At 36.3% G+C, this 27,785-nt stretch overlaps 1 protein-coding gene across 6 annotated transcripts in view; it reads left to right on the forward strand.

Moving 5' to 3' along the window:
• The window catches only part of ANKIB1 (ankyrin repeat and IBR domain containing 1), a 103,866-nt gene that overhangs the window by 622 nt on the left and 75,459 nt on the right, over nt 1–27,785 (forward strand). For 4 of the 6 annotated variants that reach the window (XM_032642435.1, XM_032642434.1, XM_032642437.1 and 1 more), the window contains exons 2-3: nt 503–637; nt 16,672–16,949. In XM_032642435.1, the coding sequence (XP_032498326.1) occupies nt 608–637; nt 16,672–16,949 (308 nt within the window). In that variant the 5' untranslated portion in view covers nt 503–607. The remainder of the gene's footprint in view (nt 1–502; nt 638–16,671; nt 16,950–27,785) is intronic. The other 2 variants (XM_032642438.1, XM_032642439.1) reach the window with 1 other exon arrangement.

A 27,785-nucleotide genomic window follows, 5' to 3' on the forward strand; every position in this document is an offset into this window, starting at 1 on the left:
CTACCGAGTTCACGCCCTTCCGGGACTCCTGCAAATGTGCCTCCCTTCATTTGTGGAGGATGTGTGTCCCCGTCCCTGAACAGTCAACACCTTCTGTCTGACACATTGGGAGCTCTTCTCCCAGCGAATTTGCAAGCCTCTGTGTTTCGGTAGCACGTCCCATCCTCACCATCTGGATGCATCTTCTTGTCCCTCTGTCCTCAAAGGATCTATGTCCTCCCTTTTTTTCTGTTTGTACCCCGGACCTCACAGCTTCCCCCGCCCATTCTTTGAGACGTGGAAAGCTACGGGTTCGGCTGTTCTCGTGAGCTCGAGAGTCTTGAGCGGGTGGATGGATGAAAGTGAAGGGCTATGATGGGTGGGGATAGGGGCACATAGCTCTAGAGAACCTTTATTTTTGCATCTTCTGCCACCACAAAAGAATGGACCTTTCCCCTGGACCTTCATTCCTCTCCCTTCCTGTGTATAAGCTGTTTTCTGTACGTTGCTGTTTGAGTCGCAGGAAACTGGAATTAGAGCTGTAAATTAAGAACTCCCGAGGAGGTTTTGAGGATGTCTCACAAGCTCTATTCACACGAAGTGGCATATTGAACAACCTTGTATTGAAATGAAGACCCATTCCAGGGAAGATTTACTAGTAGGTCTGAGAAATCAATGTGAAAACAAAAGTCTGATGTTTCAAATGTGTTTTGGATACCTTTAGATAATTTTTTAGTGTGTTGAATTTACATTTAATTCTTAATTTAAAGTGTGTGTGTGTATGATGTGAAAATCTTTGTATTGGAAGTTTTTGCTTTGTTAGTGGTTAAAAAAAACTAAAGTGATTTTTGATCATGTCAGATTATATTTGTCAAGATATTATCTTAAATCCTTAATTCCATAGAGACTTTTTTTTTAATTGATTTGGCTCAACCATCTACAGATGTTACACACCTTTGTGCCTGTCACCTTGCTGCTTCTTAGTTAAAAAAAAAAAAAATTAACCGTGAATATCTTCAATGTGTATTTCCAGATTTTCAACTAGGCATTTTTTCTCTTTAAAATATGGTTTCCTTTTTAAACTACCACAGCAGAACTTTCCAGAAATTAGACTAAAAAGTAACTAATGCTGTCAGTGACTGGACAATAGTTCTTAGTTGACTTCATGCATTTTGTACTTTTCCAGGTACTGTAGGAAGCAAATGATAATTTAAGAATGATTTTCCTCTGTGAACTACAGGTTCTTTGTTATTGTTCTCTAAATTACTCTAGTTTAGACTGGTAGCTTTGGTTATTGTTTTCAGAAAACGTCATTTTGTTCAGAAAGGTAAATGTTTAATAATGATTTTTTTGTTTTCAAAACCTCCTTCTAGCAGTTGATTTGAGGTTATTATTTGATTTGTAACTGCACACTGTTCACAAGTTTTAGTTTGAACTAGGCTTAAAAGATGTATCTCCAGCTGTCTCTCTGGAATTGTACTTTACGGGCTTGTGTCAGAAGCCAAGCGCTGCGCAGAGTTGAATGTATTATTAAGGGTGTGGTTTTTGCTTTTCGTAAAATTGATCAGTTTGCAAATAAGAAGAGTGGGTGCTGTAGTGAGGTGATGGGCAATAATTTGAAAAGGTCTTTTAGAAACAGTAAATTGACCCCTATTATTCTTGGATGTAGGGTGGAAAAGATAGGACTGTATTTTCACATTATGCTTTTTCCTGTGCCCATTGCACTGGGAATTTTGAGTTTTCAATATGAAAGTGTTCTGAAACCATGCAGACCGTGCCATAAGTGTGGGCTCTATCAGGTGGCTGCTGAGACATGGGAGAGAAGTTTTGTTTGCTACTCTTTTATACTCCTATAGCACTGCCCACTTTTGAGAGAGTTGGTTTTCTTTCTTTCCTTTTCCTTTTCTGGGGTGCACTTGAACGTGTGAAAGTGAAATATGTGTATTTACAACTTACTTGTAGGTAAAAGCTCAAGCTAATTTTCATGTATAAATAGATGGAAGAACTATGAATTAAGTCTGATTCTTCTTGAATGGAAGTTAGGAAAGATTCCTCAGTGTTTTGGGTACTTCTTACCTCTTTGAGTATGAACATTTATTTAGATGAAATTTAAAAATCCTTCTCTCTAATATTGAACTTTATATATGACACATTTGCCAAAACAGATTTGAGAGTGACTCAGTCATTATTAAAAAGACCAGTCTGAGAGGATTTTCTGTGCATGGTTCTAAAAATGCTTAGGTATTTTGTTTTCTTTCTCAAAGTATGATTTGCTTAGGGAATAGTAATTTTGTGACTCTTTACGTTTATGTTTCAGACAACCTCAGATTACCTCTTTTTTTTTTTTTCTTTTCCAGATAACTTACTTTCATACTCACTTCATTTCAGTAAACCTTTATTGAATGCCTACTCTGTGTACCAGGCACTATGTTAGATTCTGGAACTACAAGGATAAATAAGTTAAGATTCCTTTCCTCCCTGAATTTGCCAGTCTAGATATTTGACTGTGATTTTATCCATATGCTTTTACAGACATCTCTAATAGGTTTTTAAGTTACTTGACCATATTTCAGGGTTGTTTCACAACCTTTCTGTAAGAATTAACACAGTCAAGGCCATTTATTGAGCACTTAATTCACACTAGCTACCCTGCATTTAGTTATTACATTATCTCATTTAATTCTTAGAAGTGTCCTAAGAAGTATTTTATCTCCATTTAAAAACCACACTGGGGGGCTTCCCTGGTGGCGCAGTGGTTAAGAACCTGCCTGCCAATGCAGGGGACACGAGTTCGAGCCCTGGTTCGGGAAGATCCCACATGCTGCAGAGCAACTAAGCCCATGCGCCACAACTACTGAAACCCGCACACCCTAGAGCCCGTGCTGTGCAACAAGAGAAGCCACGGCAGTGGGAAGCCTGCGCACCACAAGGAAGAGTAGCCCCCGCTTGCCACACTAGAGAAAGCCTGTGTGCAGCAACGAAGACCCAACACAGCCATAAATAAATAGATAGATAGATAGATAGACAGATAGATAGATAGATAGCTAACTAACAAACCCACACAGGGCTTTCCTGGTGGGGCAGTGATTGAGAATCTGCCTGCCAATGCAGGGAACACGGGTTTGATCCCTGGTCTGGGAAGATCCCACATGCTGTGGAGCAACTAAGCCCCATGCACTACAACTTACTAAGCCTTGCTCTAGAGGCTGTGAGCCACAACTACTGAGTCTGCATGCTGCAACTACTGAAGCCCGCATGCCTAGAGTCAGTGCTCTTCAACAAGAGAAGCCACGGCAATGAGAAACCCACGCACCGCAATGAAGAGTAGCCCCCGCTCACCACAGCTAGAAAAACCCCACGCAGCAACCAAGACCCAACACACCCAAAAATAAATAAATAAAATAAATAAATTTATTTTTTTAAAAAAGTCTTTCATTTCTCTTGTCCCTCAAAGGGACTGAAATAAAATCTAATTCATGACCCCCAACCAGACTTTAAAAATAAATAAATAAATAAACCATACAGATTCTGGTTTATAGTAATGATGAATGTTGTTTTACTTCTTATATGCTAGAAAAGATTTGACGTTAAGATTTCTCATTAAGGGGAAGAACTTGTAATATAGTTTTAACAGTTTTTTATTTTTTTTCCAGTAGGTGATTTAAAAAAATTTTTTTAATTGAAGTATAGTTGATTTACAATGTTGTGTTAATATCTGCTGTACAGCAATGTGATTTAGTTATATATACGTTCTTTTTTTAATATTTTTTTCCATTATGTTTTATCATATGATATTGAATATAGCTCTCTGCTATACAGTAGGACCTTACTGTCTATCTGTTCTCTATATAAAAGCTTATATCTGCTAACCCCAACCTCCCTCTCCAAACCTCCCCCAATTCCCTGCCCCTTGGCAACCACCAGTCTGTTCTCTGTCCGAGATTCTGTTTCTGTTTCGTAGATAGGTTCATTTGTGTCATATTTTATTGGGTTGGCCAAAAACTTCATTCAGTTTTTCTGTAGGATCTTATGGGAACAAACCGAACGAACTTTTTGGCCAACCCAATAGATTCCACACATAAGTGATATCATACGGTATTTGTCTTTCTCTTTCTGATATACTTCACTTAGTAGGATAATCTCTAGTTGCATCCATGTTGCTGCAAATGGCATTATTTTGTTCGTTTTTATGGCTCAGTAGTATTCCATTGTATATATTATGTACCACATCTTTATCCACTCATCTGTCAATGGACATTTAGGTTGTTTCCATGTCTTGACTATTGTAAACATTGCTCCTATGAACATAGGGGTGCATGTATCTTTTTGAATTATAGATTTGTCTGGATATATACCTGGGAGTGGGATTGCTAGATCATATGGTAATTCTATATTTTTAGTTTTCTGAGGATCCTACGTACTGTTTTCCACAGTGGTTGCAACAACTTACATTGCCACCAGCAGTGTAGGAGTGTTCCATTCCCTGCACGTCCTCTCCAGCATTTGTTATTTGTAAGCTTTTTAATGATGGCCATTCTGACTGGTGTGAGATGGTAACTCTTTGTAGTTTTGATTTGCATTTCTCTAATAATTAGCAATGTTGAGCATCTTTTCATGTGCCTATTGGCCATCTGTATTTCTTCTTTGGAGAAATGTCTATTTAGATCTTCTGCCCATTTTTGGATTGGGTTGTTTGTTTTTTTGTTGTTGACTTATATGAACTCTTTGTATTTCTTGGAAATTGAGCCGTTGTCGGTCGCATCATTTTGCAAATATTTTCCCATTCTGTAGGTTGTCTTTTTTTTTTTTATGGTTTCCTTTGCTGTGCAAAAGCTTGTAAGTTTAAGTCCCATTTGTTTATTTTTGTTTTTATTTCTATTGCCTTAGGAGACTGGCCTAAGAAGACATTGATATGATTTATGTATGTCAGAGAATGTTTTGCCTATGTTCTCTTCTAGGAGTTTTATGGTGTCATGTCTTATGTTTAAGTCTTTAAGCCATTTTGAGTTTACTTTTGTGTATGGTGAGAGGGTGTGTTCTAATTTTGTAGATTTGCATGCAGCAGTCCAACATTCCCAGCACCACTTGCTGAAGAGACTGTCTTTTTCCCATTGTATATTCTTGCCTCCTTTGTCAAAGATTAATTGACTGTAGGTGTGTGGGTTTATTTCTGGTCTCTCTGTTCTGTTCCATTGATCCATATGTCTGTTTTTGTGCCAATACCATGCTGTTTTGATTACTGTAGCTTTGTAGTATTGTTGGAAGTCTCGGAGAGTTAGGCCTCCTGCTTTGTTCTTTTTCTTCAGGATTGCTTTGGCAATTCTGGCCTTTTATGGTTCCATAGGAATTTTAGGATTATTCTAGTTCTGTGAGAAATGTCATGGATAAATTGATAAGGATCACATTAAACCTGTAAATTGTTTTGGGTAGTATGGCCATTTTAACAATATTAATTCTTCTAATCCAAGGGCATGGGATATCTTTCTATTTCTTTGAATCATCTTCAATTTCCATTATTAACGTTTTATAGTTCTTAGTGTATAAGTCTTTCACCTCCTTGGTCAGGTCAGGTTAATAATGCTTTGAGTAGAAAGATTCTAATTTCGTAAAGTATTAGTATCTTTTATTTACTAGAGCAGATGAATTGTATAGTATCAAAATGTAATTTTCAGCTGTTGTTTAAACCTTTGAAAAGACAGTTCTGAAGTTCATTATGGTTAACTGTAACACAGATTTTCAAGCATGCATAACTTTTTTTTTCTTCTAGTTAATAAATGGGACCAAGAGCCTAGAAAATGTACTAAAAAATGTTCGTATTCTCCAGGAAGGAGAGAGTATTGAGCTGCATGAAACCTATTCAGCTTTTAAACATTCTCAGTTCAATTCTGACAATTCTTTGATGCTTTGGAGAGTTTTGGTTTCTGCAATAAAAATGTATTCTTTCATATTTAAAAATGACCGTACTCATCTATTAGTAGGATATATGCTTTATCAGCAATATGATATGGTTCAGTCTAATTGTTTTTCAGACCTTCTCAAATTTTTTTTTTTTTTTTTGCGGTACACGGGCCTCTCATTTTTTGCAGTACGCGGGCCTCTCACTGCTGTGGCCTCTCCCGTTGCGGAGCACAGGCTCCGGACGTGCAGTCTCAGTGGCCATGGCTCACGGGCCCAGCCACTCCGTGGCGTGTGGGATCTTCCTGGACCGGGGCACGAACCTGTGTCCCCTGCATCAGCAGGCAGACTCCCAACCACTGCGCCACCAGGGAAGCCCCCCTCTAAAATTTTTTAAAGGATTGTCATCCACTGTCAGCTCTTTTCACCAAGTTTCATTTGTATTCTGTTCTGTTTGGTTGGTTTTAACCAAAAACTGTCAACAGTTAGCCATTCTTTAGACTAAGGCCTTTTGCTTCTGGTTATACATTCTTGTTTTTAGGACTGTAGAGCATATAATTATTCCTCCTCCAAGTTCCTAAGAAAGGTATCCTTGATATTTTTCGATCCTCAGTCTGACATATGTATTTTAGCTTAACATATACAGTTTTTCCCTTTCAGTGTAACAGAATTCTTGGTACTTAGATCACTGTGTTTTGTTTTCTTAACATCTTTATTGGAGTATAGTTGCTTTACAATGATGTGTTAGTTTCTGCTGTATAACAAAGTGAATCCGCTATACGTATACATATATCCCCATATCTCCTCCCTCTTGTGTCTCCCTCCCACCTTCCCTATCCCACCTTTCTAGGTGGACACAAAGCACCGAGCTGATCTCCTTGTGCTATGCAGCTGCTTCCCACTAGCTATTTTATATTTGGTAGGATCACTGTATTTTCTGACTGGAATAATATTGGGAATAGAATTCCTATTCAAGACATAACTGACAAAAGTCATAAACGCATTAGGTACTGGAACCACAGAGATGAATAAGTCAGAATTCCTTTTCTCATTGAACTGTAAAATGCCTATTTAATATCCATGAAGAGAAAGGAAAGTTCACTTAAAAACATTGAGATGCCTTTACGCCAAATAGGCATAAAACATTGTCCTCCTATTCATGTATCCCCTCAGGGTATTGTAAAGGCATGTTATGTAAATAAACATATTAAGCCAAGGTTTTCATTCTGTCTCCTAGCCTCAGACAGTAGCTGCTTATCATTTGCTGTAACACCAGATGTTCTGTATCACATATTAATAATCACATTTTTAAAAAACTATTTTGAAATAATTTAAAACTTAAAAGATGCCAGAACAGTACAAAACTCCTTTATCTCCTTCATTCAGATTCCACTATTGTTAATATTTTACTGCATTTCTTCCATTGCCTGTCCTCTCTCTTTCTGTCTTCATATATATGTTACATACATGTTTGTATATGTGTGTATAAATACATATGTACATACCCATTATCATAGTTTTTTTCAGAACCTTTTGGAGCAAGCTGTAGACATGGTGTTCCATCACCCATAAACACTACAGTGTCTATTTCTCAAAAACAAGGCACTCTTATATAACCCTCCAAGTCGGAAGATAAGCATTGGTACAACACTACTGTCTAGTCCAAGGAACCTATTCATATTTCATCGACTATCCCAACAATATCTCTTTCTTTTTTGATCTAGGATCCTATCTGGGAATACATGTTGTATTTAGTTGTCATGTCTTTTCAGACTTCTTCAGCCTCATTTTCCCCCATCTTTCATGTCCTTGACAGTTTTAGGTAGTACATTCTGTAAGATCACCCTGAACCTAGGTCCATGTGATATTTCCTCATGACTCCAATCAAGTCTTGCATTTCTAGCAGGAATACCACAGAAGTAGGGCTGTGCCTGTCTCGGTGCATTGCATCCACAGGCATATGATGTCAAATCATGCTGCTACTGGTAATTAACACCTTGATCATATTGGTGTCCTTTTGTATTTGATCAAAATTTGTGGAGAGGTATTCCAAAATTATGCATCTTGATTCTCATCAAACCTCTACTCACTAGCCTCAGTGTAGGTATCAGTGATGACTCCCACCTGAATTAACTACTTTTATAATTATATTTCTCTATTTTTTTTATTCCTTCTACATGTATTAGTTGGTATTTTATTGTAAGGTAGAATTTTTCTTTCTCCCCTATTTATTTGTTTATTAAATCAGTAAGGACTTGCGGATTTTGATTTTAGTGTGTTGTGATTTGTTACTATCATTATTTATTTTGCTGTTTAAGTTGTCCCTGATTTAGCCAGTGGGAGCCCCTTCAAGCTGGCTCCTGTGTCTATCATGCTCCCATCTCATTCATTGTGCACTTCTGGCAGAACATGCTGTTCCTGGTTCGTCTTGTACTTTGCCTGGTCCAGCCCTGGAATCAGCTATTTCTTCAAGGAGCCCTGTTTGTTTTTTGATATTGTTATTTGTTTTTGTAAAATACGGTGTTTAAAAACAAAGATTTATGGGCTTAGTTTCTCATTGCTACTGGGGTGTCATTGCTTATAGGGGCTAGGAAATGTATCAGTATGTAAGGATGGTTTGTATACACATACATATATGTATAATGTACTAATATACATCCATAATTATTTCTATATCTATGTGCATGTTATAAAACCAGAAGTTGGTTCCTATACTTGCAATTCCAGTCCAATACCCCAGGGTTCTTCTAGTCTTTGCCCTTTCCATGTTTATAATGCCTTCTCTGGTGGTAAGAAACTTAGCTTCACATTAGTCTCATTATAGTTATCACTTGTCTAATTGTTTTGTTACCATTCTCCCTGCCTTGTAGACCATCACCTCCCTTTATCTCTCCCTACCCACACCCTGCCTCGTTGATTGCTGGGCCTGTTGGCCTGTGCTTCTTTGTGAATCCATAAGCCCTCCCTGGGCCCACAGCTCTGTGCAACTCCCTGTCTGCACACAACACCCTGTTATCCTCACCTCTGGGCAACACCTGTGTTGGCCTTCCTGACATGCCCTCACTGCCCTGCATCCTTAGCCAGCATGCTGACTACTTTACATAGCTCAGTATTTCATTAGTTAATTTTTAAGCATATTTCCAGGATTTACAAACATACATGTATGTGATGACCTATACAACTATATAGCATTGCTATAATAAAACTATAGATTTACAAATACACATATATATAATGAAATATACAGCTATATAGTACACACACATAAACACACACTACCTGTGGTAGAATAATTAACCGTAAAGTTCTTCCATCCTGGTATGCATTCCCCTTTGCCATGGGGCTTTGTTGCTTCTCCCATCTATTTCTCCATCTCTTGAGTCTTGTCTAGCCTTGTGATTTGCTTCGGCCAATGAATATGGTGGATGTGATATGTGAGTTCTGGAGCTTAGTCCTTAAGAGAAGACTTAAAAGAATGCTTTCCTGTAGCTGCCATGTAAGGAAGCTGGTCTAGCTTATAGGAGGGTGAAAGAACCAAGACACCCCAGTCAGCATCAACCAGCAGACATGAAAGTGGACTATCTTGGACCTACTAACCCAGCTGACTGTTTAGCTGAATGCATCTGCAGAGGAACCAGAGGTGAAAACAGAAAAGAAATGGCTAGCCAACCTATAGAATTGTGAGAAATGACATTGTTTTGAGGCACTAAGTTTGAGGTGGTTTGTTGTGTAGCAGTAGATATATGAAACCATATCTGTTTTCATTTTGGACATCTGTGTTGTCTCTAGTCTTCTATTATGAACAATATTGCAATGAATATCTTGTACATAATATATAATGTTTTAATTTTAATACATAATGCCAGATTATTTTCCAGAAATGTTGATGTAGTTCTTACTGCCGTCATTAAAGTCTGAGAGTAACTATTTCCCTCACAGACTCACTATTACTGATGTTTTCTTTGACAACAAAATCAATTTTAAAAGCATCTTATAATTCTTCATTTTCGTAACTACTTGTGAAGCTGAGCATCTTTTGATAATTTTGTTGGTCCTTTCGATTTTTCAGTTCTTTGAATTGCTTATTCATAGCTTTATTCACTTTTTCCTGTTGGGTTTTTCTTTTTAATTTTTGAGTTTTATTTATTTATACAGCAGGTTCTTTTCCTCTTTTTTTAAACATCTTTATTGGAGTATAATTGCTTTACAATGGTGTGTTAGTTTCTGCTTTACAACAAAATGAATCAGTTATATATATACATATGTTGCCATTTCTCTTCTCTCTTGCGTCTCCCTCCCTCCCTATCCCACCCCTCCAGGCGGTCACACAGCACCGAGCTGATCTCCCTGTGCTATGCGGCTGCTTCCTACTAGCTACCTACCTAACATTTGGTACTGTATATATGTCCATGCCTCTCTCTCGCTTTGTCAAAGCTTACCCTTCCCCCTCCCCATATCCTCAAGTCCATTCTCTAGTAGGTCTGTGTCTTTATTCCTGTCTTACCCCTAGTTCTTCATGACATTTTTTTCCCCTTAAATTCCTTATATATGTGTTAGCATACGGTATTTGTCTCTCTCTTTCTGACTTCCTTCACTCTGTATGACAGACTCTAGGTCTATCCACCTCATTACAGATAGCTCAATTTCGTTTCTTTTTATGGCTGAGTAATATTCCATTGTATATATGTGCCACATCTTCTTTATCCATTCATCCGGTGATGGACACTTAGGTTGTTTCCATCTCCGGGCTATTGTAAATAGAGCTGCAATGAACATTTTGGTACATGACTCTTCTTGAATTATGGTTTTCTCAGGGTATATGCCCAGTAGTGGGATTGCTGGGTCATATGGTAGTTCTATTTGTAGTTTTGTAAGGAACCTCCATAGTGTTCTCCACAGTGGCTGTATCAATTTACATTCCCACCAACAGTGCAAGAGGGTTCCCTTTTCTCCACACCCTCTCCAGCATTTATTGTTTCTAGATTTTTTGATGATGGCCATTCTGACTGGTGTGAGATGATATCTCATTGTAGTTTTGATTTGCATTTCTCTAATGATTAGTGATGTTGAGCATTCTTTCATGTGTTTGTTGGCAGTCTGCATATCTTCTTTGGAGAAATGTCTATTTTAGGTCTTCTGCCCCAGCAGGTTCTTATTACTCATCAATTTTATACACATCAGTGTATACATGTCAATCCCAATCGCCCAATGCAGCACACCAACATCCCCACCCCACCCCCGTAGCTTCCCCCCTTGGTGTCCATACATTTGCTCTCTACATATGTGTCACAACTTCTGCCCTGCAAACTGGTTCATCTGTACCATTTTTCTAGGTTCCACATATATGCGTTAATATATATTTGTTTTTCTCTTTCTGCCTTACTTCACTCTGAATGACAGTCTCTAAATCCATCCACGTCTCAACAAATGACTCAATTTGTTCCTTTTTGTAGCTGAGTAATATTCCATTGTATATATGTACCACATCTTCCTTATCCATTAGGCTGTCGATGGGCATTTAGATTGCTTCCATAACCTGACTATTGTTAATAGTGCTGCAATGAACATTGGGGTGCATGCGTCTTTTTGAATTATGGTTTTCTCTGGGTATATGCCCAGTAGTGGGATTGCTGGATCATATGGTAATTCTACTTTTAGTTTTTTAAGGAACCTCCATACTGTTCTCCATACTGGCTATATCAATTTACATTCCCACCAACAGTGCAAGAGGGTTCCCTTTTCTCCACACCCTCTCCAGCATTTGTTGTCTGTAGATTTTCTGATGATGCCCATTCTAACTGGTGTGAGGAGATACCTCATTATAGTTTTGATTTGCATTTCTCTAATAATTAGTGATGTTGAACAGCTTTTCATGTGCTTTTTGGCCGTCTATATGTCTTCTTTGGAGAAATGTCTATTTAGGTCTTCTGCTCATTTTTCGATTGGGTTGTTTGTTTCTTTAATATTGAGCTGCATATATATTTTGGAGATTAATCGTTTGTCGGTTGATTCATTAGCAAATATTTTCTCCTATTCTGAGGGTTGTCTTTTTGTCTTGTTTATGGTTTCCTTTACTGTGAAAAAACTTTGAAGTTTCATTAGGTCCCATTTGTTTATTTTTGTTTTTATTTCCATTACTTTACGAGGTGGATCAAAAAAGATCTTGCTGGGGATTCCCTGGTGGCGCAGTGGTGGATAGTCCGCCTGCCGGTGCAGGGGACACGGCTTTGTGCCCCGGTCCGGGAAGATCCCACATGTCGCGGAGTGGATGGGCCCATGAGCCATGGCTGCTTAGCCTGCGTATCGGGAGCCTGTGCTCCACAACGGGAGAGGCCACAACAGTGAGAGGCCCACGTACCGCAAAAAAACCCCAAAAAACATCTTGCTGTGATTTATGTCAAAGAGAGGTCTTCCTATGTTTTCCTCTAGGAGTTTTATGGTGTCTGCTCTTACATTTAGGTCTCGAATCCATTTTGAGTTTATTTTTGTGTATGGTGTTAGGGAGTGTTCTAATTTCATTCTTTTATATGTAGCTGTCCACTTTCCCCAGCAGCACTTATTGAAGAGACTGTCTTTTCTCCATTGTATATCCTTGCTGCCTTTGTCATAGATTAGTTGACCATAGGTGCATGGGTTTATCTCTGGGCTTTCTATCTTTTTCCATTGATCTATGTTTTTGTTTTTGTGCCAGTACCATATTGCCTTGATTACTGTAGCTTTGTAGTATAGTCTAAAGTCAGGGAGTCTGATTCCTCCAGGTCCGTTTTTTCCCCTCAAGACTGCTTTGGCTATATGGGGTCTTTTGTGTCTCCATACAAATTTTAAGTTTTTTTGTTTTAGTTCTGTAAAAAATGCCATTGGTAATTTGATAGGGATTGCATGGAATCTGTAGATTGCTTTGGGTAGTATAGTCATTTTCACAATATTGATTCTTCCAATCCAAGAACATGGTATATCTCTCCATCTGTTGGTATCATCTTTAATTTCTTTCATCAGTGTCATAGTTTTCTGCAAACAGGTTTTTGTTTCCCTAGGTAGGTTTATTCCTAGGTATTTTATTCTTTTTGTTGCAGTGGTAAATGGGAGTGTTTCCTTAATTTCTCTTTCAGATTTTTCCTCATTAGTGTATAGAAATGAAAGAGATTTCTGTGCATTAATTTTGTATCCTGCAACTTTACCAAATTCATTGATTAGCTCTAGTAGTTTTCTGGTGGCATCTTTAGGATTCTCTAGTATAGTATCATGTCATCTGCAAATGGTGACAGTTTTACTTCTTCTTTTCCAATTTGTATTCCTTTTATTTCTTTTTCTTCTCTGATTGCCGTGGGTAGGACTTCCAAAACTATGTTGAATAATAGTGGTGAGAGTGGACATCCTTGTCTCGTTCCTTGTCTTAGAGGAAATGCTTTCAGTTTTTCACCATTGAGAATGATGTTTGCTGTGGGTTTGTCGTATATGGCCTTTATTATATTGAGGTAAGTTCCCTCTGTGCCCACTTTCTGGAGAGTTTTTATCATAAATGGGTGTTGAATTTTGTCCAAAGCTTTTTTGCATCTATTGGGTTGATCATTCGGTTTTTATTCTTCAGTTTGTTAATATGGTGTATCACATTGATTGATCTGCATATACTGAAGAATCCTTGCATCCCTGGTATAAAACCCACTTGATCATAGTGTATGAACCTTTTAATGTGTTGTTGGATTCTGTTTGCTAGTATTTCATTGAGGATTTTTGTATCTATATTCATCAGTGACATTGGTCTGTAATTTTCTTTTTTTGTAGTATCTTTGTCTGGTTTTGGTATCAGGGTGATGGTGGCCTCATAGAATGAGTTTGGGAGTGTTCCTTCCTCTGCAATTTTTTGGAACAGTTTGAGAAGGGTGGGTGTTAGCTCTTCTCTAAATGTTTGATAGAATTCACCTGTGAAGCCATCTGGTCCTGGACTTTTGTTTGTTGGAAGATTGTTAATCAGAGTTTCAATTTCATTACTTGTGATTGGTCTGTTCATATTTTCTGTTTCTTCCTGGTTTAGTCTTGGAAGGTTATACCTTTCTAAGAATTTATCCATTTCTTCCAGGTTATCCATTTTATTGGCATAGAGTTGCTTGTAGTAGTCTCTTAGGATGCTTTGTATTTCTGTGGTGTCTGTTGTAAATTCTCCTTTTTCATTTCTAATTTTATTGATTTGAGTCCTCTCCCTCTTTTTCTTGATGAGTCTGGCTAATGGTTTATCAACTTTATTTATCTTCTCAAAGAACCAGGTTTTAGTTTTATTGATCTGTGCTATTTTCTTTGTTTCTATTTCATTTCTTTCTGCTCTGATCTTTATGATTTCTTTCCTTCTGCTAACTTTGGGTTTTGGTTGTTCTTCTTTCTCTAGTTCCTTCAGGTGTCAGGTTAGATTGTTTATTTGAGATTTTTCGTGTTTCTTGAGGTCGGCTTGTATAGCTATCATCTTCCCTCTTAGAACTGCTTTTGCTGCATCCCATAGGTTTTGGATCGTCGTGTTTTCATTATCATTTGTCTCTAGGTATTTTTTTATTGCCTCTTTGATTTCTTCAGTGATCTCGGTTATTTAGTAACGTATTGCTTAGCCTCCGTGTGTTTGTGTTTTTTACGTTTTCTTCCCTGTAATTCATTTCTTATCTCATAGCATTGAGGTCAGAAAAGATGCTTGATATGATTTCAAGTTTCTTAAATTTACTGAGGCTTGATTTGTGACCCCAGATGTGATCTATCCTGGAGAATGTTCTGTGTGCACTTGAGAAGAAAGTGTAATCTGCTGTTTTTGGATGGAATGTCCTGTAAATATCAATTAAATCTATCTAGTCTGTTGTGTCATTTAAAGCTTCTGTTTCCTTATTTATTTTCATTTTGGATGATCTGTCCATTGGTGTAAGTGAGGAGTTAAAGTCCCCCACTGTTATTATGTTACTGTCGATTTTGTCTTTTAGAGCTGTTAGTAGTTGCCTTATGTATTAAGGTGCTCTTGTGTTGGGTGCATATATGTTTGTAATTGTTATATCTTCTTGGATTGATCCCCTGATCATTATGTAGTGTCCTTCCTTATCTCTTGTAACATTCTTTATTTTAAAGTCTATTTTATCTGATATGAGTATAGGTACTCCAGCTTTCTTTTGATTTCCATTTGCATGGAATATCTTTTTCCATCCCCTCACTTTCAGTCTGAATGTGTCCCTAGGTCTGAAGTGGGTCTCTTGTAGACAGCATATAAATGGGTCTTGTTTTTGTATCCATTCAGCAAGCCTGTGTCTTTTGGTTGGAGCATTTAATCCATTCATGTTTAAGGGAAATATCAATATGTATGTTCCTATGACCATTTTCTTAATTGTTTTGGGTTTGTTTTTGTAGTTCCTTTTCTTCTCTTGTGTTTCCCACTTAGAGAAATTCCTTTAGCATTTGTTGTAGAGCTTGTTTGGTGGGGCTGAATTCTGTTAGCTTTTGCTTGCCTGTAAAGCTTTTGATTTCTCCATCACATCTGAATGAGACCTTGCCAGGTAGAGTAATCTTGGTTGTAGGTTCTTCCCTTTCATCACTTTAAGTATATCATGCCACTCCCTTCTGGCTTGTAGAGTTTCTGCTGAGAAATCAGCTGTTAATCTTATGGGAGTTCCTTTGTATGTTATTTGTCATTTTTCCCTTGCTGCTTTTAATAATCTTTCTTTGTCTTTAATTTTTGCCAGTTTGATTACTGTGTGTTTCAGCGTGTTTCTCCTTGGGTTTATCCTGTATGGAACTCTCTGCACTTCCTGGACTTGGGTGGCTATTTCCTTTCCCATGTTAGGGAAGTTTTTGACTATAATCTCTCCAAATATTTTCTCTGGTCCTTTCTCTCTCTCTTCTCCTTCTGGTAGCCCTATAATGTGAATGTTACTGCATTTAATGTTGTCCCATAGGTCTGTTAGGCTGTCTTCCTTTCTTTTCATTTTTTCTTCATTCTTGTCTGCAGCAGTGAATTCCACCATTCTGTCTTCCAGGTCACTTATCCATTGTTCTGCCTCAGTTATTCTGCTATTGATTCCTTGTAGTGTAGTTTTCATTTCAGTTATTGTATTATTCATCTCTGTTTCTTTGTTCTTTAATTCTTCTAGGTCTTTGTTAAACATTTCTTGCATCTTCTTGATCTTTGCCTCCATTCCTTTGGATGACCTTCACTATCATTATTCTGAATTCTTTTTCTGGAAGGTTGCCTGTCTCCACTTCATTTAGTTGTTTTTGTGGGGTTTTATCTTGTTCTTTCATCTGGTACATAGCCCTCTGCCTTTTCATTTTGTCTGTCTTTCTGTGAATGTGCTTTTTGTTCCATAGGGTGCAGGATTGTAATTCTTCTTGCTTCTCTGGAGTTCTTATATGAGGAAGATTTCTGACATTTTTCACTATCCTACAAATTGACTGAGTCAGATTTATATATAATTTATACAGGGATTTAAGTGTATTCATCCATAGATTTTAATCAAGCTCATTTCCTGCCTATGTGAAGGAGAAAATTGAAAAGCACATATATGTAGGTAACTTTTATAGTATAAAGTGCAGCCTGTGAAACCTTAACAGTTTCTGTGTGGAAAAATGTTATAGTTTAACAAGTTAATTGGGGTAACATTAAAAGTTTGAGACTTTTTGCCTATTAAGATAAATTTGGTAAATTTAGTATAATTTATTCCCTTACATATGCTTCCTAGATTTTATTTGTGTTCCTAATTATGATACTGTTTCTTTAGGATACTGCTTCATAATTAGTTTTTCACAATCTAATTTAATAATTTTTTCCTCCATTAGAATGTGAAACATGTTGTAGAAGCATTCAAGAAGTGGCTGAAGGGGGAAGGAAAAAGTGCCACTACCTATCAGAAAAAAACAAAACAAAACATGGGAAATACAACCACCAAATTCCGTAAAGCACTCATCAATGGTGATGAAAACCTGGCCTGCCAAATATATGAAAACAACCCTCAGCTAAAAGAATCCCTTGATCCAAATACATCTTACGGGGAGCCCTACCAGCACAATACGCCATTACACTATGCTGCTAGACATGGAATGAATAGAATATTAGGGTAAGTATTACTGTAAAGCAATTGATAACAAGTTAGAGAAAGGGAAGAAAAAACCTGATCTTTAGAAAATATATGCATACGTGTGCATGTTATGTGGTATTGTAGTGAATTAAACTTTGTAGAATTGAATATGCGTAAATTATTAAGTATGATTTTTTTATTATGCCTAAATTAGACCAAAGGTTTCAGTAGTGAGGTTAGTTCACATATTATTTTTACTGTAAATACGTTTTGATCCTCAGTATGTTTCATAGTATGAACTTCTTATAATAGTGTAGTGTTTAATTTACAACATTTCAATTCTAGAAAAGTACTTATCAACTCTCAAAAAATTGCAGGGAATTGTGCCCTAGGCAATTTAAGTTGAAAAACTAATGTGTTTACCTTACCGATTCATGATCAGATTTGAGTTTTCTTCTTTTAATGGGGTTCAGTTACTTGAAAAAACTTTTCTAAAAGCAAACCATTTCCTTGGAACTGAAAATACTAAGAAACTTAAAAAAAATCTCTTCAACAAGAAAGCATTAGTGGCAGCAAATATGTGAAGATTCTTCCTAATTACATGGTGTTTGCTAGCTTATAAGATGAAAGAAGCAAAGGATAGAAAAGTAATTCCAAAACAAATTTAGTCTTTAGAAGTAGATTATTCAGTTATGGAAGTCTGATGCTAGGAGAGAAAGAAACACTTCTTTGCTTATGCAGTGAAATATAATTCTTCAACCAATATCCTGAGCACTTTAGAACTTGACAAAAAACTTTTCAGTCCTTTCTCTATTTCTTTTTATACAAATTTGTCATTCAAAATAAGCTGCTCTTTTTGGTATCCCTGAATCATGCCATGTGTGTTGTCTGCCATGTTCATTGTGCTCTTTCTGCCAGGAGTATCCCACTCCTCTCAGCTTTCTCTTTCTTACCTAAATTTTAGCCTTCCTTCAAGGTCCTAGGCACACTTTATCTATCTTCTTAGCCTGTCACAACCCATAGGAACTTTAGTCTTTTGTTGAACTTCTATGATTCTTTTTTGTTTGTTTGTATTACTTGTTTGGTATACACTATGTCATTGTATTTTATAATTTTGTGTATCTTCTCTTTGCCTACCTAAAGTTCAGCTTTTTTAAAGGACCTTCTTAATACTTCTAGCATCTAGCATAGTATCTTACACAAAGTAAGTAGAAATATCATAAAATCATGGCACAGGAAATATCTTTATGATCAGGATTTGTGACTGACAAAAATTCCATAAATAATTTATGTTTTCCAGGCCTATGACTATCAAGTAGTTATTTTTGTAACCTCTTGAAAATAAAATAGGTATTTCTCTTTTTTTTTTTTTTTGCGATACGCGGGCCTCTCACCGTTGTGGCCTCTCCTGCTGCGGAGCACAGGCTCCGGACGCGCAGGCCCAGCGGCCACGGTTCACAGGCCCAGCGGGTCCGCGGCATGCGGGATCCTCCCGGACCGGGCACGAACCCGCGTCCCGTGCATCGGCAGGCGGACTCTCAACCACTGTGCCACCAGGGAATCCCCTAAAATAGGTATTTTTTTGACTTAAAAACAGGTATTTCTATAACCTCTCCTTTTTGCATTTATCTTTTATTTTCATTTCTTGTAAAATACCCACTTAGAAGCCACCTCCAACTCATATTGTTATACTTTTTCTTCCAAAACTGGGTCTTCCCTATGTTAATGACACTAACATGTTGTACTAATAAAATAATGGCAAACACATTGAGGCCTTGCTATTTTCTTTTTTGTTTGTTTTGTTTTTATTTCCATTATTCTAGGAGGTGGATCAATAAAGATCTTGCTGTGATTTATGTCAAAGAGTGTTCTTATGTTTTCCTCTAAGAGTTTTACAGTGTCTGGTCTTACATTTAGGTCACTAATCCATTTTGAGTTTATTTTTGTGTATGGTGTTAGGGAGTGTTCTAATTTCATTCTTTTACATGTAGCTGTCCAGTTTTCCCAGCACCACTTATTGAAGAAACTGTCTTTTCTCCATTGTATATCCTTGCCTCCTTTGTCATAGATTAGTTGACCATAGGTGCGTGGGTTTATCTCTGGGCTTTCTATCTTGTTCCATTGATCTATGTTTCTGTTTTTGTGCCAGAACATATTGTCTTGATTACTGTAGCTTTGTAGTATAGTCTGAAGTCAGAGAGTCTCATTCCTCCAGCTCCGTTTTTTTCCCTCAAGACTGCTTTGGCTATTCGGGGTCTTTTGTGTCTCCATACAAATTTGGTAATTTGATAGGGATTGCATTGAATCTGTAGATTGCTTTGGGTAGTATAGTTATTTTCACAATGTTGATTCTTTCAATCCAAGAATGTGGTATATCTCTCCATCTGTTGGTATCATCTTTAATTTCTTTCATCAGTGTCTTATAGTTTTCTGCATACAGGTCTTTTGTCTCCCTAGATAGGTTTATTTCTAGGTATTTTATTCTTTTTGTTGTAATGGTAAATGGGAGTGTTTCCTTAATTTCAGATTTTTCATCATTAGTGTATACAAATGCAAGAGATTTCTGTGCATTAATTTTGTATCCTGCAACTTTACCAAATTCATTGATTAGCTCTAGTAGTTTTCTGGTGGCATTTTCAGGATTCTCTATGTATAGTATCGTGTCATCTGCAAACAGTGACAGTTTTACTTCTTCTTTTCCAATTTATATTCCTTTTATTTCTTTTTCTTCTCTTACTGCAATCACTAGGACTTCTAAAACTATGTTGAATAATAGTGGTGAGAGTGGACATCCTTATTTTGTTCCTGATCTTAGAGGAAATGCTTTCAGTTTTTCACCATTGAGAATGATGTTTGCTGTGGGTTTGTCATATATGGCCTTTATTATGTTGAGGTAGGTTCCCTCTATGCCCACTCTCTGGAGAGTTTTTATCATAAATGGGTGTTGAATTTTGTCAAAAGTTTTTTCTGCATCTATTAAGATGATCATATGGTTTTTCTTCTTCAGTTTGTTAATATGGTGTATCACATTCATTGATTTGCGTATACTGAAGAATCCTTGCATCCCTGGGATAAATCCCACTTGATCATGGTGTATGATCCTTTTAATGTGTTGTTGGATTCTGTTTGCTAGTATTTTGTTGAGGATTTTTGCATCTGTATTCATCAGTGATACTGGTCTGTAATTTTCTTTTTTTGTAGTATCTTTGTCTGGTTTTGGTATCAGGGTGATGGTGAGGCCTTACTATTTTCTAGGCACTATTAACAGTGCTCTACATGCATTGTCTCACTTAATCCTCACTACAGCTCTATGAGTTCGTTAATCATATGCATTTCAGAGGTGAGAAAACTGAAGCACCGAAGGATTAAGCAACTTGTCAGAACTGTGCTGCTTGTAAATGGTAAAGCTGTTTGCCCAGGCAGATGACTGTAGGCTGTAGGCTTTTCAACACTGTGATAACCTCTTATCTCTATAGGCAAATAAGCCTATATGTCAGGGCTGCCTAAAACACTGATTAGCAAAACAAATAAGTCACTCTGAACTTAAGTTTCCCTGTCTATAAAATAGATACACATAAAACTTGTGGGACAGTTAATGTGTTATATGTCTCATGGTGCCTAGCATATAATATTATTACTTCTCATGTTTGTAACCCTAAATAACTTCCAATCATCTTTGACTTACTCCTTGCTCTTCCTTTACCTAACCTGCTACTAATGCAAAGTTCACTAAGTCTTATCTCTTGGATTCTCTTCTTTGCATTCCTGTTGCCCCAAGCTTTGTTCACTCTTACCAGCCCCTTCTTCCAATACTGAAAATACCTGACTCCTGAATGATCTTTTTGCAAGTCTTTTTCTCCTATAATCTCATGTCCAGGTTAATCTTGCTAAAAGTATAGCCTTTTCAATGTTCTATCATGAGAAAACTGTAACTACACTACCATCTGACTTATTCTATTTGGCTTCTGAAGCCAACTTTTCTATGCCCTAATTCTACCGATTCAGCCTAATCTCTCATTGTTCTCTAACATGATCATATCAGTCAATCTGGTTACCCTCCCTCTTGCTTTCCCCACTTTTAAAAATGCCACCCCCTTAGCTTTATTCCTGTTAGTCCTTGATTCTGAAATGTCTTCTTTCTTCTCTAATTTCTTGTCCTTTAAGTCCTCACTTGGTTTCTGTCTTTTCATGAATTCATTACCAACTATTCTGACCTGCAGTATTCTTTCTGTTCTCTGAAATTCCTACAACTTAGATTTTAAACCATCCAATTGTCATTAAACTCATCTCTTTGACTAGATTATAAATATTACAAATACACTGCTACACAGTAATGCTCTCAATAGATTAACTCTTGATTACTTAATCTGTTAAGGCTTTCTTTTTTTGAGTTGAACATTTTCAGTGAAATTACAAAACTGTTGCTTTAGCTTCTGAATATTGAACACTATAATAATATTTAATATCAAGTCTTGTTATGTGATTAATTAAAACTTGCTTAGAATACCAAGGTAAAATGTATTTAAATATTATTATTACTAAGGTAATATGTATATTTTAATATAAAAGAAATCAAGTAGCAAAATATATTCTAACCATTTATAGTGTAATTTAAAATATACTTTATGAAATTAGAAAACATTGTATAAGAAAGTTATCTAATCCAGTGAGTCTTTTTTTAAATTTATTTTATTCAAGTATAGTTGATTTACAGTGTTGTATTTTCTGCTGTACAGCAAAGTGATTCAGTTATGTGTTTATATATATATATTTATACACACACACATTCTTTTTCATACTCCTTTCCATTATGGTTTATCACAGGATATTGAATATAGTTCCCTGTACTGTACAGTAAGACCTTGTTGTTTATCCATTCTGTATGTACCAATTTGCATCTGCTAATCCCAAACTCCCACTCCTACCCTCTCCTACCCCCCACCCCCTTGGCAACCACCAGTCTATTCTGTGTCCCTGATTTTGTTTGTTTCCTGGATAGGTTCATTTGTGTAATATTTTAGATTCCACATATCATGATATCATATGGTATTTGTCTTTGTCTTTCTGACTTACTTACTTAGTATGGTAATCTCTAGGTCCATCCACGTTGCTGCATATGGCATTGTTTCTTTTTTATGGCTGAGTAGTATTTCATTGTGTATATGTACCGCATCTTCTTTATCCATTCATCTGTTGATGGACATTTAGGTTGTTTCCATATGTAATCCAGTGAGTTTTAAAGTGTGTTCTGAGGACTCCTAGATCCTGAGACTCTTTCAAGGAGGTGCAGTAGGTCAAAACTATTTTTATACTAATTTTAAGATGTTATTTGCCTTTTTTTCACTGCGTTGACATTTGCAGCTGTAGTTCAAAAAGCAGAGGATAAAACTGCGGACGCCTTTAGATGAATCAAGGAAGTGGCACCAAACCTTACTAGTAATTGGATTCCTCTCTGCCGGGCTCTTGCTGTTTTTTTTTTTTTTTTAAAAAAGCCGTTTCACTTAAAATGTCCTCAATGAAGCATTAAAATTACTAATTTTACTTAATCTCCATCCTCGATTACACATCTTCTTAATATTCTATGTGACAAATGTGAAGAATTCATAAATCACTTCTGCTGCTGTATGATGTTAGGTTTGAGAAAGAGCACTTGTACTTTTGTTTGAGGTATGAGTTGAACTACTTATTTTTTCGTGAAACAACATTTTAAATTAACAACATTCAGACTGGGATACTGGCTGGCTGACATTTTTCTTGAAAATGTATGACATAAGTGAGCCTATCAATTCAAGGGAAAACTGAGAGTATTTGTTGCTAATGATAAAATTTGAGTTTTCAAGTGAATATTGGAATTTTGAAAACTTGTATTTGCTGCCTTCAGCTTGATAGTTTCCCATTACTTAGGGACTTTCCTGAATAACAGTGGTGGTGATATAAATTAATATGATTTTTTAAAATATTGTATAATGAAATGTGACAAAAATCTAGAAGCTCTGTGTAACTCACTGAATTAGTATTTTTCAGAAGATCAGTATATGGTTTTTTACAATTATGCATGGGTAAAAGATTTATTCAAAATGCAAGGTAGACCAATGGATTTTAATGTAATAGAGTACAAAAGTTCATTTCATAAGATATCATATTTTATATTGCAAGTAATCTTTAAGAAATGACCACTTGTTGAATTTTTAGCATAGTATCAAATATGACTATTCACAGTTATTTGAAAAGGCTATTTTAAAATACTTCTCCCTTTTGTGATTATATAAGGCTGGATTTTTTTCATATGCTTGAACCCAAATGACACATATCACAACACATTGAATGCTGTGAGAATCTGTCTGTCTTCCATTAGCCAGATATTAAATAAAATTTGTAAACATGTAAAACAATGCCATTGTGCTCACTTAATTTTCAAAAAATGTATAGTTATTTTTTCATTTTAAGATATTAGGAATGTTAACTATGTAATGATATTAGGAATGTTAAATATGTAATGAGTTTATTTTTTAATTAATAAATGTTTTAAAATATCTTTTAATTTTTAATATGATGAATATCTATATAACTCAAATAAACAAAGGTTCTTAGGAATCTTTTCATTTTTAAATTTTTATTGGGGTGTACTTGATTTACAATGTTGTGTTTCTGCTGTACAGCAAAGTGAATCAGTTACACATGTACATATATCCACTCTTTTTTAGATTCTTTTCACATTACAGAGTAATGAGTAGAGTTCCCTGTAATATACAGTAGGTCCTTATTAGTTATCTATTTTATATATAGTAGTGTGTATATGTCCATCCCAATCTCCCAATAGGAATCTTCAGTAATTTTTAAAGTTGTGAAAGTTGTAAAAGTCTACTACCAAAAAGTTTAAAAATTGCTGATCTGAGGGCTTCCCTGGTGGCGCAGTGGTTGAGAGTCCGCCTGCCGATGCAGGGGACACGGGTTCGTACCCTGGTCCAGGAAGACCCTACATGCCGCAGAGCAGCTGGGCCCGTGAGCCATGGCCGCTGAGCTTGCGCGTCCGGAGCCTGTGCTCCGCAGCGGGAGAGGTCACAACAGTGAGAGGCCCGCGTACCGTCAAAAAAAAAAAAAAAAAAAATTTGCTGATCTGATCAATATTCCTGGTTCCTCTAAGAAGAAATATATCTGTCTCCATCCTCTGGTTATCATTCTATTGAATGAGTATTTAAAGACCTAAAGAAAGGGTGACTATATATTCTCTACATATACTTCACACTTATATTTTTACTTTATACTTAACTTTCAACTTCAGCCTAAAGTGTTTGGTGTTTTCTTTTAATTTTTATTGGAGTATAGTTGCTTTGTAATATTGTGTTAGTTTCTACTGTACAGCAAAGTGAATCAGCAATATGAATACATATATCCCCTCTTTTTTGAATTTCCTTCCCATTTAGGTACCACACAACATTGAATAGAGTTCCCTGGGCTATATAGTAGGTTCTCATTAGTTATCTATTTTATACATAGTATCAATAGTGTATATATGTCAATCCCAGTCTCCCAAGTCATCCCAGCCTGCCTTATCCCTTTAGTATCCATACGTTTGTTCTCTGTGTCTGTGTCTCTATTTCTGCTTTGTATATACAATTGTCTAAACCAATTTTTTCAGGTTCCAAATATATGCTTTAATATACGATATTTGTTTTTCTCTTTCTGACTTATTTCACTCTGTATGAGTCTCTAGGTCCATCCATATCTCTACAAATGTTCCTTTTTATGGCTGGGTAATATTCCATTGTATATATGTACCACATTTTCTTTATTTCATTCCTCTGCTGATGAACATTTAGGTTGCTTCCATGTCCTGGCTTTTGTAAATAGTGCTGCAATGAACATTGGGGGTGCATGTGTCTATGCCCAGTAATGGGATTGCTGGGTTATATGGTAGTTCTGTTTTTAGTTTTTTAAGGAATCTCCCTACTGTTCTCCATAGTGGCTCTATCAATTTACATTCCCATCAACAGTGCAAGAGGCTTCCCTTTTCTCCACAACCTCTCCAGCATTTATTGTTTGTGGATTTTTTGATGTTGGCCATTCTGACCAGTGTGAGGTGATACCTCATTGTAGTTTTCATTTGCATTGCTCAAATAATCAGTGATGTTGAGCATCTTTTCTTGTGTTTGTTGGCCACCTGTATGTCTTCTTTGGAGAAATGTCTGTTTAGGTTTTCCACCCATTTTTTGATTGGGTTTGTTTTTTTGATACTGAGCTGCATGAGCTGTTTGTATATTTGGAGATTAATGCTTTGTCAGTTGATTTGTTTGCAAATATATTCTCCCATTCTGAGGGTTATCTTTTCATGTTGTTTATGCTTTCCTTTGCTGTGCAAAGCTTTTTAAGTTTAATTAGGTCCCATTTCTTTATTTTTGTTTTTAATCTCATTATTCTAGGAGATGGATCAAAAAAGATCTTGATGCAATTTATGTCAAAGAGTGTTCTGCCTATGTTTTCCTCTAAGAGTTTTATAGTGTCTGGCCTTTCATTTACGTCTTTAATCCATTTTGAGTTTATTTTTGTGTATGGTGTTAGGGAGTGTTCTAATTTCATTCTTTTACATGTAGCTGTCCAGTTTTCCCAGCACCACTTATTGAAGAGGCTGTCTTCACTCCATTGTATATACTGTCCTTCTTTGTCATAGATTAAGTGACCATAGGTGCATGGGTTTATCTATGGGCTTTCTATCCTGAACCATTGATCTATATTTCTGTTTCTGTGCCAGCACCATACTGTCTTGATTATTGTAGCTTTGTAGTGTAGTCTGAAGTCAAGGAGTCTGATTCCTCCAGCTCCATTTCTTTTCCTCAAGATTGCTTTTGCTATTCGAGGTCTTTTGTGTTTCTGTGCAAATTGTAAAATTTCTTGTTCTTTTCTATGAAAAATTCCATTGGTAATTTGATGGGTATTACACTGAATCTGTAGATTGCTTTCGGTGTATAGTCATTTTCACAGTATTGATCCTTCCAATCCAAGAACATGATATATGTCTCCATCTGTGTCATCTTTGATTTCTTTCATCATTATCTTATAGTTTTCTGTGTACAGGTCTTCTGCCTCCTTAAGTAGGTTTATTCCTAGGTATTTTATTCTTTTTTTGCAATGGTAAATGGGATTGTTTCCTTAATTTCTCTTTCTGATCTTTCATTGTTAGTATATAGGAATACAAGAGATTTTTGTGTATTAATTTTGTATCCTGCAACTTTACTAAATTCATTAATTAGTTCTAGTAGTTTTTTGGTGGCATCTTCAGGATTTTCTATGTATAGTATCATGTCATCTGCAAACAGTTACACTTTTACTACTTCTTTGCCAATTTGGATTCCTTTTATTACTTTTTCTTCTCTGACTGCTGTGACTAGGACTCCCAATACTATGTTGAATAATAGTGGAGAGAGTGGGCACTCTTGTCTTTTTCCTGATTTTAGAGGAAATACTTTCAGTTTTTTACCATTGACAGTAATGTTTGCTGTGGGTTTGTCATATATGGCCTTTATTATGTTGAGGTAGGTTCCCTCTAGGCCCACTTTCTGGAGAGTTTTTATCATAAGTGGATGTTGAATTTTGTCAGAAGCTTTTTCTGCATCTATTGAGATGATCTTATGGTTTTTATTCTTCAATTTGTTAATATGGTGTATCACATTGATTGATTTGCATATATTGAAGATTCCTTGCCTCCCTGGTATAAATCCCACCTGATCATGGTGTATGATTTTTTTAATGTGTTGCTGGATTCAGTTTGCTAGTATCTTGTTGAGGATTTTTGCATCTATGTTCATCAGTGATATCGGCCTGTAATTTTCTTTTTTTGTGATATCTTTGTCTGCTGTTGGTATCAGGGTGATGGTGGCCTCGTAGAATGAGTTTGGGCACGTTCCATCCTGTGCAATTTTTTGGAAGAGTTTGAGAAGGATACGTATTAGCTCTTCTCTAAATGTTTGATAGAATTCACCTGTGAAACCATCTGGTCGTGGACTGTTTGTTGGAAGATTTTTAATCACATTTTCAATTTCAGTATTTGTGATTGGTCTGTTCATATTTTCTGTTTCTTCCTGGTTCAGTCTTGGAAGGTTGTAGTTTTTTAAGAATTTGTCCATTTCTTCCAGGTTGTCCATTTTATTGGCATATAGTTGCTCATAGTAGTCTTTTATGATCCTTTGTATTTCTGTGGTGTCAGTTGTAACTTCTTTTTCATTTTTAATTATACTGATTTGAGTCTTCTCCCTTTTTTTCTTGATGAGTCTGGCTAATGGTTTATCAATTTTGTTTATCTTCTCAAAGAACCAGGTTTTAGTTTATTGATCTTTGCTATCATTTCTTTCATTTTTTCTTCATTTATTTCTGATCTGATCTTTATGATTTCTTTTCTTCTGCTAACTCTGGGGTTTTTTGTTCTTCTTTCCCGAATTGCTTTAGGTGTAAGGTTAGGTTGTTTATTTGAGATGTTTCTTGTTTCTTGAGGTAGGATTGTATTGCTATAAACTTCCCTCTTAGAACTGCTTTTGCTGCATCACATAGGTTTTGGGTCATCATGTTTTCATTGGCATTTGTCTGTAGGTATTTTTTTATTCCCTCTTTGATTTCTTTGATGATCTCTTTGCTCTTTAGTAGCATATTGTTTAGCCTCCATGTATTTGTGTTTTTTACAGTTTTTATCCTATAATTCATTTCTAATCTCATAGTGTTGTGGTTGAAAAAGATGCTTGATATGGTTTCAATTTTCTTAAATTTACCAAGGCTTGATTTGTGGCCCAAGATGTGATCTACCCTGTGGAATGTTTTCTGTGCACCTGAGAAGAAAGTGAATCCTGCTACTTTTGGATAGAATGTCCTATAAATATCAGTTAAGTC

The sequence above is a fragment of the Phocoena sinus genome, chromosome 9, assembly GCF_008692025.1.
Source record: "Phocoena sinus isolate mPhoSin1 chromosome 9, mPhoSin1.pri, whole genome shotgun sequence".
Classification (NCBI taxonomy): Eukaryota; Metazoa; Chordata; class Mammalia; order Artiodactyla; family Phocoenidae; genus Phocoena; species Phocoena sinus.